Raw genomic sequence first — 16,103 nt, forward strand, 5'->3', positions numbered from 1 at the left:
TCGTCCCAGTATGATAATGCGCGAAATTATTAGAGAGAATGCATATCTATGGCTTCTTTATACGCGGTATATTACGCTAACCCCCCTATCGTAGAATATACTACATCGAGGTATCAACGGGACGGGAGTAGAGGATTATACGCCCTTTCTAATTGCCCAAAAATAATTCCCCCAACAGTCCGATCCAGGCACAAAATTCCAGCCCAATCCTGGGAAATAGACGACGCCCGCACACTTCCACCTCATCCCCCTCAACGCTCCGCTCCCACTCCTCATTACCGACCCTTGTTCCAAATCAGAACACCGCATCAACCCTTCGCGCGCCCAGCTTTCCAACTCATCCGGATTCACAAATTTCCTCCACTCGTGCGTACCCTTCGGAACAACACCGACTGGCCACGGCGCCTCAGCGATGACCTGGTTTATTAGAAATGAAGGCCACGTCCGTGCAATCGTCGATCCAACTAGCCATCCGCCGGGTTTGAGGAGGCGCAGACAATCCGTGAGGAAGGAAAGTGGGGAGCGTGATGCATTTGTGTCGATGTGCTCTAGGACCTCGAAGAGAGTTATTACGTCGAAGCCGTCTTCCCTTCTCACCATCTTTCCCTTCCCCCCCACATCTGAACTCGACTCTGTAGCTGGGGCTTCTGCTATGACATCCTCAAGTGTACAATTCACATACCGAAACCGTCCGGATTGCAGATGCGCAGAAACCTTTGGGTCCTTGCGGGCATGATCGCGCGCGATCTGGACGAGGGTAGGGGTCGGGTCGATGGCTGTTATTGACGCGGCGCGGGTGACAGTCTCTGTTCCAGGTTGAGCTCCCGGGTCTGGGAGGGGGATAGTGCGCGCGAGGGACTCAGCGAAGATGCCACCACCGCAGCCGACGTCGAGATAGTGCAGTGGGTTCGGGTTACTTTCTCGCTTCAGTGTGCTTTCTGGAGCGCCGTCGAAAAGGCAGGATGCGATGAAGTCGTGGCGGAGAGGATTCATGAGGTGGAGGACTCGCGAGGGACCTGTGGGATCCCACCAGGAGCTGGCCAGGGAGGAAAAGTGTGAGACCTCGGAGGCAGAGACGGAGGATGCGGAGGTTGAGTGGGAGCGGCGGGCGGAAGAGCGGAGGAGGAGAGACGCAGTGCGGACGGTTGGCCTGATAGATGCCATTCTGCTGTGGGCTGTAAGCCTTAACGGCTCAATCTCCAGACTGTGTGGTGGGTTTGCTGAGCGAGATAGGATGGGCTGTGATGTACATGAACTATGGGGTCGTGGCGGTCTGGTTCCCGTTAGAAATGGCTTCTTCCAATGGAATAGAGGTAACTTGAGGTACAGCAGGCAGTACCATGATCAGCTAGGCGAGTTAAGCAGCATCGGCTGCTCTTCAGAACTTGACGACTTGCTGAATCTTGAGGAGGTGAAGACGGTGGTTGATCTCCGATGATGCAGAACAAACACGCCAAGACTCACGCTGCTCCCCTCTCTTCTCTTCCCTTCTCTCTTGACCTCTTGACACATACGCGTTCCCATCCTCCAGTATGCACTGTGCATTGCAGAGCTGAGACATGCATCGGCAAGAGGAATCCTCTGAGATTGAAGGCCGCCAGGCGCAAAACGTACCAATATGAAACAAGTGATTGTGTCAAATCTTGTTCCTCGGCTCGCCAGCATGTTTCATATCTAAATCCCGGGCTTTCACGCCGCAACCTCTCCGGAGACGATGAAAGGTCATTCTCATTCCACTGGCGATTTCGAGTGGTTCATATTATTGTTTCCTCGGACGTGCAGAAGGGGATGAGCCGGTGAGAGCCGCACTGCAGAATTCGGTGATGATCGCCCAGAACCAATTTCGCAGCTCGATCCCAACTTTCCCCTTCACCACCTTGAATGTTTTAAGTCATATCAGTCAATGCATCTTGGCAGCTATCTCTTCTAAGCAGGACTTAGCTATGCCAGAAGCGCTCAGCACAGATAACCATGATCTCGAAGCGCCACCTAGACTGTCGACGTGGGACATTTGCTGGACGTTGATTACATTGCTGCTGTACGCGCCTCTCACAGTTCTCGCATCCCTATATCGCAAAGGCGCACTGTCCGAATGGAATGACACCAAGGAGCAGATCAGCCATGACCTCGTTTTGTGGTAGGGTGCCAACCAACGACAGCGAATTTAACGGTTTTCTAATATATCACAGCTTTGGCCTTCGTCTTCCAGTCTCCGTAATCCAGCGAGCGGGTGCAAAAACCGGCAGTATCTTGCAGCAGTCGCCCCGCTACGCCCATGCTCCATTCAAAGTCGCTGAGAAGGTGCAGAAGCCTGACTTTACCGGATACTGGGTGTACCGTGACATGTCTGCTGGATCTTGTCTCCAGGACACAGACCTCGTCATTTTTCACCTGCACGGCGGAGGCTATGTTATGGGCCACCCTCTCGACAACGCGCCCGAACTACTCCTAATTGCAGACTCCCTATCACGGCGCAGCCACACTATCGCAGTCTTCTCTCTTGAGTACACTCTCGTGCCCAGGGCACCCTTGCCAACACAACTCGTTCAGGCCGCAGCCGCATATACATGGCTCATAAATGAACAAAACATCATCCCGTCCAAAATATACCTCGTCGGCGAGTCGGCTGGCGGCCATCTAATTCTCTCCCTCCTCACACTTCTATATCAGCGCCATTTACGTGGACAATCCCCAGATCTCCCGAAACCCGCTGCAGCGTTTTTGATCAGCCCGTGGGTCAATCTAGACCCAACCGGGCCGGACGCGAGGGCGGAGCATCGAACCCTTGACTCGCGAAGCGCCTCATTCAAACATGTGCTGGAGCGATTCTCTGTATTAGTGCGCCGCAATGTAACCGCCCAATACTCAGAACTGTACGGGAACTTCGCACGTTCCGCCTCTGGACGTGAGTCGTGGAAGGATATCCTCCCCGCGAAAACGTGGGTCTCGGCGGGTACGGCGGAGCCCTTATTCCGCTTTGATATTGAGGAGTTCGTAGAGGCTGCACGGCGCGACGGGGCCGAGGTGCGGTTCGAGCTTGCGGAGGGGAAAGAGCATGTGTGGCAGTCTGTAGAAGCTCGGGGACAGGAGAAGAAGTACCTAGCCTTAGCTCTAGGTGAGGATGATCCAGAGTTGATGCCCGGCTACCGACATATTGCGGAGCTGATATGTTCTGCCTTGGAGGGGGGCAGCTAACTTGAGAAATTGTTAGCGTTGTTTTTTAGTGGGACAGCTGATTTCAGGACAATGGAACAGTTTTCTTTGTTGAGTTAGAGGATGCAATACTAGTAGGCGAGGAGTGTTGAGGTCGATAATAATCATGGGCCAACCTTCGACGAGCATGGACACCCCGGAATGTACCGGAGTGGGCTCCACCGTGCTCCCAAATAGCGACGGTTTGTCCTCCACAGGCAGATCCCGATTCTTCGTCTCTTCTAGAAGCATTCCACATTGTCCTCTGGTTCCGGGAGCAAGTTCAAACCCCAAATTGCGGATCGCCACACGGGACCCATTCTTGATAATCTGAGAGCATGGATCGTATCAAGGTGGCGTAGGGACCGGCTGATCATTATCTTGGTTCCAGGATCATATGGAAAGTGTAGAATGCACACGACAAAGTTGAGGAGGCATGGTTATCCCGAAACTCGTGTCAGGTTTAAGGCAACCTCGTCTCAACGATGGGGGTTACAAGGCAGCGAACATTGTGGTGTGTCCAATATCTATGCCAGCAGTGGTCGGGCTGTGGAAAGAGATGTATCATGTATAACCGTCCCGTTTCAGGGAGATTTGAGAGTAGACATGCCTTGTAGACCAGCTTGAACACAAGTGACCACAGATAAGGTCGAACAAGCGTCAGTGGAGAGCGATCTCTATGTCTCTTGAACGAGCGTTGCTTGAGGGTGTGGTAAACTAGCCGAGATCGGAGACAGAAGGTACGGAGTTTTCAGGGTTGTGGAACGGTTCTTTGCCAAACCGGGTCCCATAACGGCTTCGAAACTTTCTCTTGGTCCGTTGACACCTGGGGAGCCCTTGCACAGCTTTCGCTGCAACATGCGCATTGCGTAGTCATTCAACATGATTTGGCTTGTTGCCCAGGACAGGGGGCATGCTCTTCCATTCTTCAGCCACTATCGAGATCGACTCACAATTTCTACGGCGGTGTCGGCCCCCGGGCTCTCCTAGAAGTCATTTGTAATGCTCTTTCTTCCGTATGGCGAGCTGGCTTGACCAAGAACGAAGATGCCCAATGTGTGGGGCGGATCCTTGAACCATAGATTCACTTCATCACGGACCTCTACAGCAAGACAGGTTCAGTCGAATGCCTTCCCTGATCTTCGCTCCTGCATGAAATCGAGTGAGGGGCGAAAAAAGGAGCAGGGTGTGAATTACCGCAGTTGCAGCCAGGTCAGACGGAATCGTCCCGAGTTGTGCTGCCTGTGGTAACACCAGCGGAGCCATTTTGCTTCCAAGAGGAAGACTCGCCCAATAAGCCCCCTCACTGCCGTGGCCGGAGTGGCTGAGTGCTTCGATGAATTCTTCTGGAAGCGCTCTGGAAGGAAGTGGACTTGTTTAGCGTGTTCAGTGATTTCCAAATCCGTTCGTGACCTAAGCGTGGATGGAGATGCGGCCCATGTTCATGAGTGGGACTCGGGAAACGGGATTCTTCGGCTGATTTGGAGTGAGTCTGCCTTTCCTGCGACGCGAAATGCCATCACAGACTCACAGCCTCCTTGAGGGGTTTCCCCCAAGGTCCATCCACTAGCAGGAATAGCGCCGCAGACGAAAAGCTGAAAAATGCAGGAATGAGGCCCCTGTGTGATCAAGTCCCTTCGTCTTTTGCAGGAAACCCACACCTGCGCTCGAACCCCTGACGGTCTGACGTCGGCAGCATCGATGGCTCGTTTTCCCCATGCAGTCCAACGTGCCACGCGGTGCCCAGTTCGAAACTTTCTAGAAGGAAATTAGCTTTGCGCCGTTGTCTTGTGGAATATCATCACCGAAAGGGGCATCAACTCCTTTTATCATTCATTCGAGTGGTCTGTCTCCTTCGGAGTTCGCCTCATCGAGTGGGCTGGGAATACTTGGGAAGATTTCTGTCAAGAGGACAAGAGTTGAGACTCCCTCGCAAGTTGTGAGCCAGTAGCAGGGACGTGGAGAGACACCAGAGAGCGCGAGCGAGCCATGATGATTGCTTTTTCGACGTCTTCCTCGTTCCGGTTAACCATGTTCTGAGGAGATCGGATGGTCGGGGATGCTGGTCTGATTGGGTTCAAAGCGATCGCCTTGTCGCACGATGGACAAGTGAATGCACTGCATGCCACGCTTGAGGAAACGAAATTAGAAGAGGCTTGCCTTGAGTTGCTTTCGCTCCACAGGGTCAGGCGTTCGTTGTCTGGATCGAAGCGCCGATTGTATCAGATCCATGTGGTCCTGGGGAATGAGGAACGAGATGAGATGAGGTTATCCAGGAGCAGAGAGAGACGAGGAGTGTCGACTGTCAAGAGATCCCCTCGTCACTTTTCAGATTATCGAGTACCCACCACTGGAGAGAAGGTTGAAGAAAAAATCGAAGTAAATTATGAAACCTTCGTCAATTTCCGCTATCTTGACTCTTTACTATTAATATTCTCTCCCACCGCAGCGCCAGCACTGCGACATTCTCTCTCGTCTCCCACCTGCTCGAAACTTTTCTCGCCTTTCCTCCCCTTTGCTTCCCTCTCGCGTCCAATATCGTCCAATATCCTCTTTGTAAGTCACCTGTGGTCCTGCTTCTTTGGCTCGTCCGGCAGTCGGTCTCGGGTTCAGGCTCAGCCCCAGCTGGTCGTAATTTTTGAATTGACTCTTTTCTCAGCGCGCAGCTTCAGCTTCAACTCCTCCCGAGCCCGTCACCCTTATCCAAGGGCCCTCCGCGTGCCAGTCACTCCCACCCGAACGGCCCTACTTCTGGATTGTAGGTATATCTCTCTTTGTCCCCTTCGCGCCCTCTCCCTGGCTCCAACCGCTCCCGTTCGATGACGCACCCCCAAGCCGATACCTCCCCAAAATCCTTGGTACCCCTTCATTACCTCTCGAGTTCACTAGCAGAATGAAACGTCTCTCGGCCAAAAAGGGGCTAGCTGGTGTCCTTGTACTTTTTTAGGCAGACTTCGAACGCGACGTTCTCGACTTTCCTCGCCTTAGAACCGACCCAGAAATCATACCACAAGCGCATGGCTTTGGGGACACGAGCAAAGTTGAATAGGGGAGTGCCTTTTGTTTTAAACGCTCCGCTAACGATATTTTTTTTGCTTCCCGTGTAGGTCAACTCAAGCGGACCGCCTCCTACCCCTCCGAACCATTCGAGCGATCGTTCGTAAACACTGAGCAGCGCAGATTCCATCACAACAACACCAGAGTATCGGTCGTTGGCCCGAATCGCGTCGAAGCCACCATCCTTACCGAGTGGGCTAACCCCGCGAACCGCAACGGTCTCACCGCGAAGCGGCGTGCCACCACCAAGCTATCGCAGTCGCCGTTCGCGCCCGACCGTCCCTTCGGCTGCCTACGAGAAAGTGAGAGGACTTGAGACAGTGGCTGAGCTTTGTTGAATGTATACGACTGAGACTGAGACTGACGTGTCCGCTCTGATACTCACCCTCCACGTCGGAAACACAATCACAACTTGGACTAAACATTCGAGCTTCGCGCACGGAATCGCGTTGAACAATCTCACCTACACCTTCGCACCTCGCTCTTGTGCCCAGCGCCCGCCTGACTCGGTTGATTTTATTGCTCGCTAGGAACGCGAGGAATTTGGCAGCTACAGCGGCGGCGGGTTTCGTTGTCCCTTTTCCCAGCTGCCGTTGCATACTTGAAACGTGAGTCAAGTTCTACCACTCCCGACATGCGCCTTTGGGGAGATATCAGATTCCTGCCCTTAGACAATTTCTACTTATTTCCGTTTCTCTCCTTTACAACACCACTCTTGCACGGGTATCGTCAGGAAGGACTGAAAGTTTTTGTGCTGATGACGTTCATAGACCAGTGGGTAGGCAAAATCTGCTTTGGCTTTGCGCATCAATATTACGCACCGTCCGCCGTTTCGCGTCCGATAATTGTGAAGGGTAACTCTGTTGGTGGTTTCAACGGCAACGCATCACGGTCTACGCTGGAACACCTTACTATTTTGTCCTGACCACCGTTTCTCAGCAAAGGCTGGGTCGGGTCATGGACATCACAACTATTCTAAACAGGAAAGGTTCTGCAGCCATGGTTGCGCCGGATGCCCAGTTTGACCAGGAACAGTTCATGCAGTCCTCAAACCTTGACAATTCCTCGCCCAGGATGAAATCTGAGCCCGGCGCCTCTGAGGCAATTGATCAGCCCGTGCTCTCATTTTCTCCTCATGCTCCGCTGAATCAGATGCCAAACATCAATCAAGACATGCGATATCCAGCCCAGCCGCCTCCAAATCCCCAGCTTCCCTTATTGCAAGGTCCCTACGCTCCTGCTGGGTATTCGGGAACTCAAATACCCAACAACATCCCTCAAACACGAGCAGACCCGCCTCCGAAGACCTTTCACTGTGGGACTTGCGGTAAGGGCTTCGCTCGGCGTAGTGATTTAGCCAGACACGGTAAGACCTTCTAAGTAAGATTCCTCGTGATGCTTGATTATCTAACTCGATATAGAACGAATTCACTCGGGTATCCGACCACACGCTTGCGACTGGCCTGGCTGTGGGAAGCAGTTCATTCAGCGTTCGGCTTTGACCGTACATTCGCGTGTACACACAGGCGAAAAACCTCATATGTGTGAAAGATGCGGTAAAGTATGACAATCTATGCCCCAGAAATGACTTCGAATGTTAACCACCATTTGGCTCTGTACAGCCGTTTAGCGATTCGTCTTCCTTGGCCAGACATCGCAGGATCCATTCCGGGAAGCGACCCTATAAATGTCCTTATGCAAATTGCCAAAAGACCTTCACCCGCCGCACAACATTGACGCGCCACCAAAACCACCATACTGGCACCATCGAAGAAGCCGCTGCAGAGACTGAGGCGAACCTAAGACAAAACAAGGAAAGGGGGAGAATGCCAGGGGATGGAATGTTTTCGGAGCATGGATCCGTTCATTCGACAACGTCTTCCCCCGCCCATCACCCAATTTCACCAGCCGGCGATCTTCCTCCTCTCAATATACCCCGCTCAGCGGGTGAATATTACCTAGGAAATGGTTCGATTCCACCCCATGTCCGAGGAGAATTTCAGCAGGCGAGCCCTCGAGCTTCTCCCACTGCCACGTCCCCATCTTTGTCCAGCTTCAGTAGTGCTCCTCTCCCTCGGCCATCCATGACGTCTCATCCATCGGGATATGGACCTCCTCAGCCGCTTGAGCCGCCTGCTAACAAAGACCATCGACCGAGTAGTGTCGGCGGAAGCCCTCATATGTCCAGCATAGGGTGGGCATCACCATCCCACACCAGTATACCGTCCCCTGGTTCTGCACCGGATTTCGGTTATCCGGAGCCTAACGGGCCCCCATATCCCGGCTCGGTACCTCCCCATATGTATTTCCCAAATTCCACCATTCGGCGACCAGGAAGTACCGAGCCTGAAAACTACGAGACGAAGCCAAAGGTTAGCGACCACTCGTGGTCTACGCCGGTTTAGGGGCCTTCTGCCTTGTAGAAGCAAGTCCCATGGCATTGGAGCCTTGACCCTAATCGTGTATCTCTTATGTTCCATCGCTCAAGGTGCACACATTTTTCCTTTGTTCTGCTTTTATCCCCTTATTGTTTGTTTCTGTATCATTTCCCACATCTTGCATTTACACGTTGTCCCGATTGTTCAGTATACCATCATGTTAGCATCTCCCAGTGTCGGGTATTAACGCTGGAAAGGAGTCTGGGAACGGCAAGGGCTGAGTTATTATCGCCAGATGGGGCGTTATGCTTATATATTCGTCTTATTTTGCGGCCCTAATGTGCGGTTATGACTTGAGGCAATGAGGTATAGATAGATAGTGGGAACGGGCTTACTTTTTTTGTTTTGGGACTCGGATGTGACTTGGAATTGGGACACTGGGAGGTTCAGGAAAGAAAGGTTACTCTAATCTGCCAGTGTTTTGCCCCTGCCTTTGTACATGCATGATATGAGTGTTCTTTTCTGCTCTCTGTTTCATTTGTTATTGCCTACCACCATGATTATTACCGCTATGTACAATAGAGATAGCAAGGACCTTATGGGGGGAAATCAGATCATTGATCCCCATTCAGGTTGCACTTCGAAATCACACAAACGGTTTGGAGTTTATGATAAGGTTGATCTCAGGAGTGACATGTTGCAATTGGGATCCGAGTACATGGGCAGGCACTCTTCGTAGAAGTATGAATCAAGCCTATTGAACGCCACCGTGACCCATCAAAGGAGTACCGACTTAGCAACTTGGAATATATACCTATGAAGCAGTAATCTTAGACTCCGTTTGCCCATAAGACAGAAGGGGTTGGTAATTCAGGCTTAAATGAAAGGAGGAAGGTGCGACGGTGAAGAGCGCGCTTTCCTATTACGGAATATTTCCTACCCCGGTCATATTTGAGTTCATGACGTCCGGACAGGAACACGGTGGTAGAGAGGGAGAAGACGCGCCACGTAGAGCTCTAGCGAGCAAGCCGGCACCGAAACCAGTAGTGGAGGTCCCCTTCCCAGCAGAGAGGAGGCCAAACCGGAGGAAGACTTCAGACGTTGTGACGACGATGGAGATGAGGATTAGTACGATGATGATCCATGTTTGGCCTGTTGCCTGCGTCAATCGGTTTGTTCTTCGTCATTGATGTGAGAAGAAGGGATACATACGAGAAGTCTTGCTATCTGCGATAGAGTCGGATAGTATCTCAGCGAGGTCGAGGAAGACTCGACATCGTTCGTTTAGCACTTGGATCCGTGGTTTGATTTCAAGATATTCGCGGACGGCTATGTAGAGTGGGTAGAGGGTCGGTTCGCTCTCCCAAAAGAAATTTGGAACATCGAGGACGTTTGAAGCTGCGAGGTGTATGGGTTAGTAAAATTTCCAAGCGAATGGGTGAGGGAAAATAGGTAGGGGTGACGCTACAGAGATTGACTTCGACTCTGCTTTTGAATAGTTTGCCTAGGATTCGGAAGACTTCTTCTCGCTTTAGACCCAATTTTCCAGTCATGGCCAGGCGGCGCGGCACATCTTTCGCTTCCGCCATTTGGCGAGCCATGACTTCTTCGAAGAAGCAGAGTTTAGTACTTTGGGCGATGCCGTGGCTAATTGCCAGCTTGATCATATGGTCGCCACTTCGTAGAGTGATCATGTCATTGTAGACGCGTGGACGGGAGATCTCTGTCGAATATTCGAAATGGAACTCCTCTGTTTCAAAGTCTTCTTCCAGCAAAGGCATTGTCGCAAGGGGAAGTGGTGAGCCCGTGGTGGACGAGGTTGCGAATGCTAGGTCGGCCAGAATGTCCTTCTCCTGCTTCGCTGTCAAGTTCCAGAAGACTACCACGCCGTAGCTGAACACAAACATCTCCGCGACGTTGTACGGAAGCCTATTAGGCTCACTAGACCCAGGGGATATTATCCGTGACTGTCCATCATCAGCAGTACAACTCTCGACACCTGCGGTCGAGGGGTGACCGTTCCGTGCGTGTTCCTCATTATGGTCGTCCGAGCGATCGTGGAAGATTGAGTGCTCCTCTGGTTCCAGGTAGTCTTCGTCGTGATCCCGCAGCTCGTTGCGCTCAATCTCCTCGTCCAGTAGGGATTTGCCGCCAGGCTTCTTCACTACCGGACTACTCCGCAGTCTATATCCGTCATGTCCAGGTAACAGAGGCAGATGATAAGCCGTATACAGGCAATCGTCGTAAAGCTTCGTCCTCCCGCCGTGTCTATCCTTCACAAATGAGGATAAAGAAGTCATTTTGTAAGCCTGTGCGGTACAATACGCTGTAACACGAGCCAATTTCTCCGCGCGACGAGCCTTGGGCAACCGCTCCGCATAGCTCTTTGCTCTCTCTGGCCCAATGACCCGACGGCGGAGACGCTCTTCCTCCGCCAGGAGCGGTGCGAGATCATTGTCGACGCCAAAATCTCCACCCAATCGTTTCTTCTGGGCTAGCAACGTCTGTCTCACAGAGTCAGGATCAATACTTTTCTCCTTCGCGACGCGTTGCACCAACTCTTCATCTACTACCTCATCGCCAAAGACTTGTTCCTCTTCCCGCTCTTCATCTTCGTCTTCAGGAGTTGTTCCTAGTCCATCTTCCGGGAGAAGCACGAGCTTCTGGCTAACCTTGGTCGTGCGGGGAGGGAGATGGGGCTGCGCTGCCAACCGTCCAACTGCGGCCGCTGTATTGGATGCATTCGCCCCACCACTAGTATTCCTATGAGCACTACCTCCCCCAGCGCCTATCAGCCCGCTCGCTGCGGATGCCAGTCGGGACCTTGGCCGCAATCGTGCTGTATCGGGAGGATTCCGTTGCTGCATCGATGGGATGTCAGAGGCGTATTGGAGGACATTGTCGACGGTGATGAAGCGGGTAGCAGGAGAGCGACGGCGACGAGGCTGTGCAGATAGGTGCTGTTCGCGGGAGTCGGTCACCTAGAAACCAGGGTAATGAGTACGGAGGTCATGATGAAAAGTAAGGAGGAGCAACTGGGTTGAATGTGGGGAAGTACCAGGACATGAGGGCTTCTTAGATTCGGCCCACGGCCTCTTGATGAGGACGACATGGTCGCATGGAGAGGGCGAGTTTGGTACTTTCCTCCCCGATGACAAGAATCGAACCGACGTGGAGCACGCGCTTTCAATTCTTGGGGCAAACAGTTCCCTCGTGGATGCTGCGTAGGGGTCGATATCGACTGAATTGGAAGGGTATTTCGCCAACGCAGTCAAGTGGTATCCACAATTGGCTAGCAGCATGAAAAGAACCCAGCATGACGAAGCTCCACCGCTCTGAGACTGAAGGAATCATGCCATCATCCATTGTCCCTCCCGGGTCTCTCCTACCGCCTGCCAAGAATGACCTCCAGCCAATCTTACCAAAGCAAAAGGCGGTAGATACCGGCAAATAATAGTGACGTAGGCGGGCCGTTTCTGCCGTCAACGGGCTACTCGCGCTGAATACAGGACATGACACAAATATCTTACCACGGCCACGTGTGGGTGGGGTCAAGTTCCAAATCAGGTTTAGCGGACTGAGACAAGGGTGCCTCCAAGACAGGGAACCTTCAATGACCCCCGGGCCTCGGTCAGGTCGATCTGGGGAAATTTGCTCCAGTCGACGATCCGAGACCCGGAAGAGGCCGCGGCAGGATATTAATTGCGGTCCTTGAACACAGGCATGCTGTGCACCCGGCGACTATCTCAATCAAAAATTTTCCGACGTCTCTGCCATGCTCTTTGTGAACCCACATGGCACGCAAGCAGCGAGTGCGGTCCCCAACAACCAGCCACGGAAGGGGCACTTTGAAATCGATTGAACTGTGAGCGAGTGAAAGAGCTTTATCCCGAATCGAGCAGCGCCTTTGTGTGCGTGTACAGATCCCAGGCCTTACCTTGGGAGAACCTACTCTGGGGCCGCTTTTGGGTTTCAGCGTTCAATCGAGTTTGGGCGAGGACTCCCAGCAGCGGCTGGCACGATTCTCCGTTAAGTTGCTAATGAGAAATTTTTCTATATCCAAGCCCGTGCTTTACATAGGTTACAGCCCATCAGGTATTCAACAGGGTACAAGAGGGAAACAAAATATCAGTGAACAAAAAACCAGGGAAAAGCGATTCCAAATTATTCTGAGCCTCACTACGTTTGGAATGCAAAAGAAGGGGGGTTGGAGATTGAAGAAGGACCAAGAAAAGGATTATCCAATATGATCAGCAAGAAAACGGAGCTCTAATAACCGATTCTGCTACATCTCAAAGGGGATAAGAGTATATCATATACTAGAACGATGCCCAGTTGAAATCATGAAAGTCCCTCTCGGAGCCTTCGATCTTCATCCCAGATTTCCTTCTTCATCCGCTGAAGTTGAATATGCTGTCGATTGAGCTTCTCTACGTCCGCTCGAGGTGGCTCCGAGTGGGTGGCCATAGCATCGTGGAGCGAACGATATTTGACATAAAGCCGTTTGAACCTCTGAGACTTCTCCCGTAATTTTTGCAGAAGGAGCTCGCGGCTAAGAGGCGGCGACGCACTACCTGTGCTACCACTCGAGGTGCTCACTGCGCGCCGCCGTTTGTGATCCAAGTCACCACGGACGCGGGTTGCACTTTGTATTGAAGGCTGTTCCACTTCAGCCATTCGTTTCAACGAACTTTTCATCTCGCCGGCCCTTGCAACTCCATTCGGCTTGGTCGGTTGCTTTTCGTCGGGCCGCTCCGTGCTGATACGCGGTCTCGATAATTGGGTAATCAGCGGCGAGGATGACGATGAGCTCGACGAATTGTTCTGGCTAGATGAACGGCTGCGGCTTTGTATAGGGGCAGCTTTAGTGGATGGGGAGGATACAACATTTGATGCTTTCTGTGGAGACTTTAAGCTCGAAGGGAGTGAGGGCGGTCTTTTCGTGGCAGAAGGTTTCTTGCCGGTGGAAAGGTCTGTATTCGACCGCAGGGTATCGATTTGGTCAACTTTAGGTGTCGGCACACGGGAAGGCTCCTTCAAAGTTTTGGATTCGGAGGGTTTCGGTGAAGCCCGGGGTTTAGACTGTTTCTGCTGCGGATGATACTTTTCAGACGAAGAAGAAACGTCAGGAAGGTCAGTATCATCGTCATCCGAATCATGTACATATTCTGCAGACTTGAATTTGCTTTCCATTTTGGCTGGCGCCTTTCGTTCTGACTTTTTGGTCACACGACCGGTCAGTGTGGTGTTGGTTGTGGGCTTTCCTTTTGCCGTCGGTCGCTTCGCAGAAGCATCCTTGTCGTTACGTTTCTTCTGCGCGTTCGTGCCAGGTTTCGAGGCGGGAGAATCACTAAGTTTGAATGAGCCCGAGCTGCCAGCAGACTTGTCCGTTTCCTGGCTCGTTATATATCCATCCTTGCCCGTTTCATCCAAGATTTGTATCCGGGGTGTTAGTGACTTTTTTATTGGGCCTGTTCGCAAGTCTAGCCTCGACAGACACCTGCCTTTTCCACGCTCTTCCTTGGGGAGTAAACTCTGCCACAGCTTGTCGGAGCGTGAAATTCTCATTCGATCGAATGCCGAAACCGCATTCTCAATTGCCTCCTGTCTGTCTTCTTGAGACGGATATGGAAAAGTCCACACGTCCAGCTCCCTATAGACCTTGTCCCTCAGGTCGAACTTCTCCGGATCAATTCTATTCTCAACCCCATACTTTTGGGCCAGCCCTAGGCAGTCTTCGATGGACGAGCGTGTTTGCCGGGCTAGGAACTTGGTAGAAACGGCACGGACGGCCAGCAGGTGGATGAAGGGAACTTTGAGGGCGTCGAGTCGAGTATGGTCTTTACTCTGAGAAAGCGGTGCGGAGGTTGGGGTTAGGGGAGGCATCAAGATTGGTGAGCGAGCAACGCCCAGAGCCGGACTCGACGACACTGAGCGGTTAGAGTGCGACTTGCTTTTCAGCAGTCTATCCTTTTCCAACTCCACCTTGCTGGACGGAATACGGGCAAGAAGAGCAGCTTGCTTGCCGGTGCTTGATCGGCTATCGCCAGCTCGAAGAGCCCTTACTTCAGCAATATCGGTGATAATGTGGGTTTTCTTGGATTCCTTCCCTCTTTCAAAGGCACTCAAGCTCTGCTCGAGGTTGGCTAGCGCTTGGTCTGTGGCCGCAGTTGCCTCCTGGGCTTTCTGCACCTCCAGAGTATGGCTTAAGACGCCAGTGAAGTATAGTTTCCCGCTATCTGTAGAGTTTCTCGTGTAGATCTCAGATCGAAGAGACTCGGAAGAGGAGTGGAAGTGGTGGGACTTGTTGGAGCCGTAGAAGAGTGTCGGGTTCTTGCCAAGTCGAATTCGCGCAGGCTGGTCATGGCGGAGACTTTCAATCAGCTCATCAAGTGTATTCTGAGCAAGGTTCAAGCGCATAATCTGAGTGGGTTTAGCCGTAGAATCATCGCCAGAGCTATCTCTGCAAAGAGACAGCCCGGTCTCTGGAACTTGTAGAGTAGACATGAGGCACAGCATGCAGAGCGAGATCGTTCGAGTACGATGAGGGTCCGGTGACGAGGGATTGGGGCAGGCGAATCTAGCTTCAAGATTCTGAACAGAAACGGGTAGCAACACAAGAGTTGCAGGTGGTCATCGGCCGAGTGCACGGGTGGGCGAGTCAAGGCAGTACGCCATGTAGGTATCAAGCAACGGAGGATACGAGTCCAGAGGTGGAAGGGCGGTTTGCATACAGATGGGCGAACGAGGGCTGGGAAACAACAAGACCCATGGCAAATAGGATCCGAAGGAAAAGTGATGTGACGGAAGAAGATGAGCAAGGTGAAGGACAAAGTCGGAAGGGTGAGGGGGAAGAAGAGTGAGATGATGCCGAAGGAAGGCAGGGAAGCGTCACAGAAGGACGAAGCGTGAGAGCGACCCAGAACAAGACGGCCGAAGTGAGTGGGGAGCAGTGGTATTCTGGTTCTGGGGCGTAATGTTCGGTACCTTTCCACGCTGGAGCTGGAAAGGCTCCTCCCCTTGGAGGAGTAATACCGTAATCATAATATGGAAATAATAAATAGGAATAAATAATTTAACCAAGATAATTATCCCTGACGAGTCTTCTCAATATTACCAATAACCATGAAGACAGTCCGGATCCCAAGTACCCATCGGATTAATTAATTGGGTGAATGCCACTTTCGCAGACCTGCAGAACCCGAAGGCTGCCGCTTCGAGTTGAGTCTTCTCCCAGTTGAATCGACTGTCAGGCTGACCTGGGTTTCTGGCTGCGTGTTTCGGACCCAGCCCACCCCAAATGTCTTTCAAACAAAGAGGCAGGCCATTGGACACCAAATCCCCTCCAAGTTGTCTGTCACCACAGCGGCATCCAGAGTCCAGAGTCCAGAGTCCAGAGTCCAGAGTCCAGAGTCCAAAGGATTCTTCGGAAGAAAATCCACAAGGGCGAGACGAATAGCCTGAGGAAGTGATCGT

At 52.2% G+C, this 16,103-nt stretch overlaps 6 protein-coding genes across 6 annotated transcripts; 3 read left to right on the forward strand and 3 right to left on the reverse strand.

Moving 5' to 3' along the window:
* Positions 1–45: 45 nt before the first annotated feature.
* BJX67DRAFT_344828 (3-demethylubiquinone-9 3-methyltransferase) lies at positions 46–1,475 on the reverse strand. The gene is made up of 2 exons (XM_071028301.1): positions 1,340–1,475; positions 46–1,273 (listed from the first exon to the last, which is right to left on the reverse strand). The coding sequence occupies exon 2, from the start codon at positions 1,162–1,164 to the stop codon at positions 136–138; it is 1,029 nt and encodes a 342-aa protein (XP_070889836.1). The 5' UTR covers positions 1,165–1,273; positions 1,340–1,475; the 3' UTR covers positions 46–135.
* Positions 1,476–1,943: 468 nt separating this feature from the next.
* BJX67DRAFT_370214 (alpha/beta hydrolase) lies at positions 1,944–3,195 on the forward strand (the record flags this gene model as incomplete). Its single annotated transcript, XM_071030886.1, has 2 exons — positions 1,944–2,137; positions 2,190–3,195. 2 exons carry the CDS (start codon positions 1,944–1,946, stop codon positions 3,193–3,195), a joined length of 1,200 nt encoding a protein of 399 aa, XP_070889837.1.
* A 1,647-nt stretch (positions 3,196–4,842) lies between these two features.
* Positions 4,843–6,413, forward strand: BJX67DRAFT_252168 (uncharacterized protein). The gene is made up of 3 exons (XM_071026250.1): positions 4,843–5,748; positions 5,852–5,950; positions 6,300–6,413. Exons 1-3 carry the CDS (start codon positions 5,242–5,244, stop codon positions 6,354–6,356), a joined length of 663 nt encoding a protein of 220 aa, XP_070889838.1. The 5' UTR covers positions 4,843–5,241; the 3' UTR covers positions 6,357–6,413.
* Positions 6,414–7,108: 695 nt separating this feature from the next.
* Positions 7,109–8,890, forward strand: BJX67DRAFT_252114 (putative C2H2 finger domain protein). The gene is made up of 3 exons (XM_071026248.1): positions 7,109–7,615; positions 7,671–7,810; positions 7,872–8,890. Exons 1-3 carry the CDS (start codon positions 7,207–7,209, stop codon positions 8,652–8,654), a joined length of 1,332 nt encoding a protein of 443 aa, XP_070889839.1. The 5' UTR covers positions 7,109–7,206; the 3' UTR covers positions 8,655–8,890.
* A 567-nt stretch (positions 8,891–9,457) lies between these two features.
* BJX67DRAFT_252153 (RMD1 family protein) lies at positions 9,458–11,937 on the reverse strand. The gene is made up of 4 exons (XM_071026249.1): positions 11,686–11,937; positions 10,096–11,608; positions 9,840–10,025; positions 9,458–9,779 (listed from the first exon to the last, which is right to left on the reverse strand). The coding sequence occupies exons 1-4, from the start codon at positions 11,737–11,739 to the stop codon at positions 9,550–9,552; spliced, it is 1,983 nt and encodes a 660-aa protein (XP_070889840.1). The 5' UTR covers positions 11,740–11,937; the 3' UTR covers positions 9,458–9,549.
* Positions 11,938–12,261: 324 nt separating this feature from the next.
* BJX67DRAFT_344848 (uncharacterized protein) lies at positions 12,262–15,522 on the reverse strand. Its single transcript, XM_071028302.1, has one exon. It carries the CDS (start codon positions 15,144–15,146, stop codon positions 12,969–12,971), a length of 2,178 nt encoding a protein of 725 aa, XP_070889841.1. The 5' UTR covers positions 15,147–15,522; the 3' UTR covers positions 12,262–12,968.
* Between the last annotated feature and the right edge of the window lie 581 nt (positions 15,523–16,103).

Source organism: Aspergillus lucknowensis (genome assembly GCF_044049455.1).
Source record: "Aspergillus lucknowensis strain CBS 449.75 chromosome Unknown BJX67scaffold_5, whole genome shotgun sequence".
Classification (NCBI taxonomy): domain Eukaryota; kingdom Fungi; phylum Ascomycota; class Eurotiomycetes; order Eurotiales; family Aspergillaceae; genus Aspergillus; species Aspergillus lucknowensis.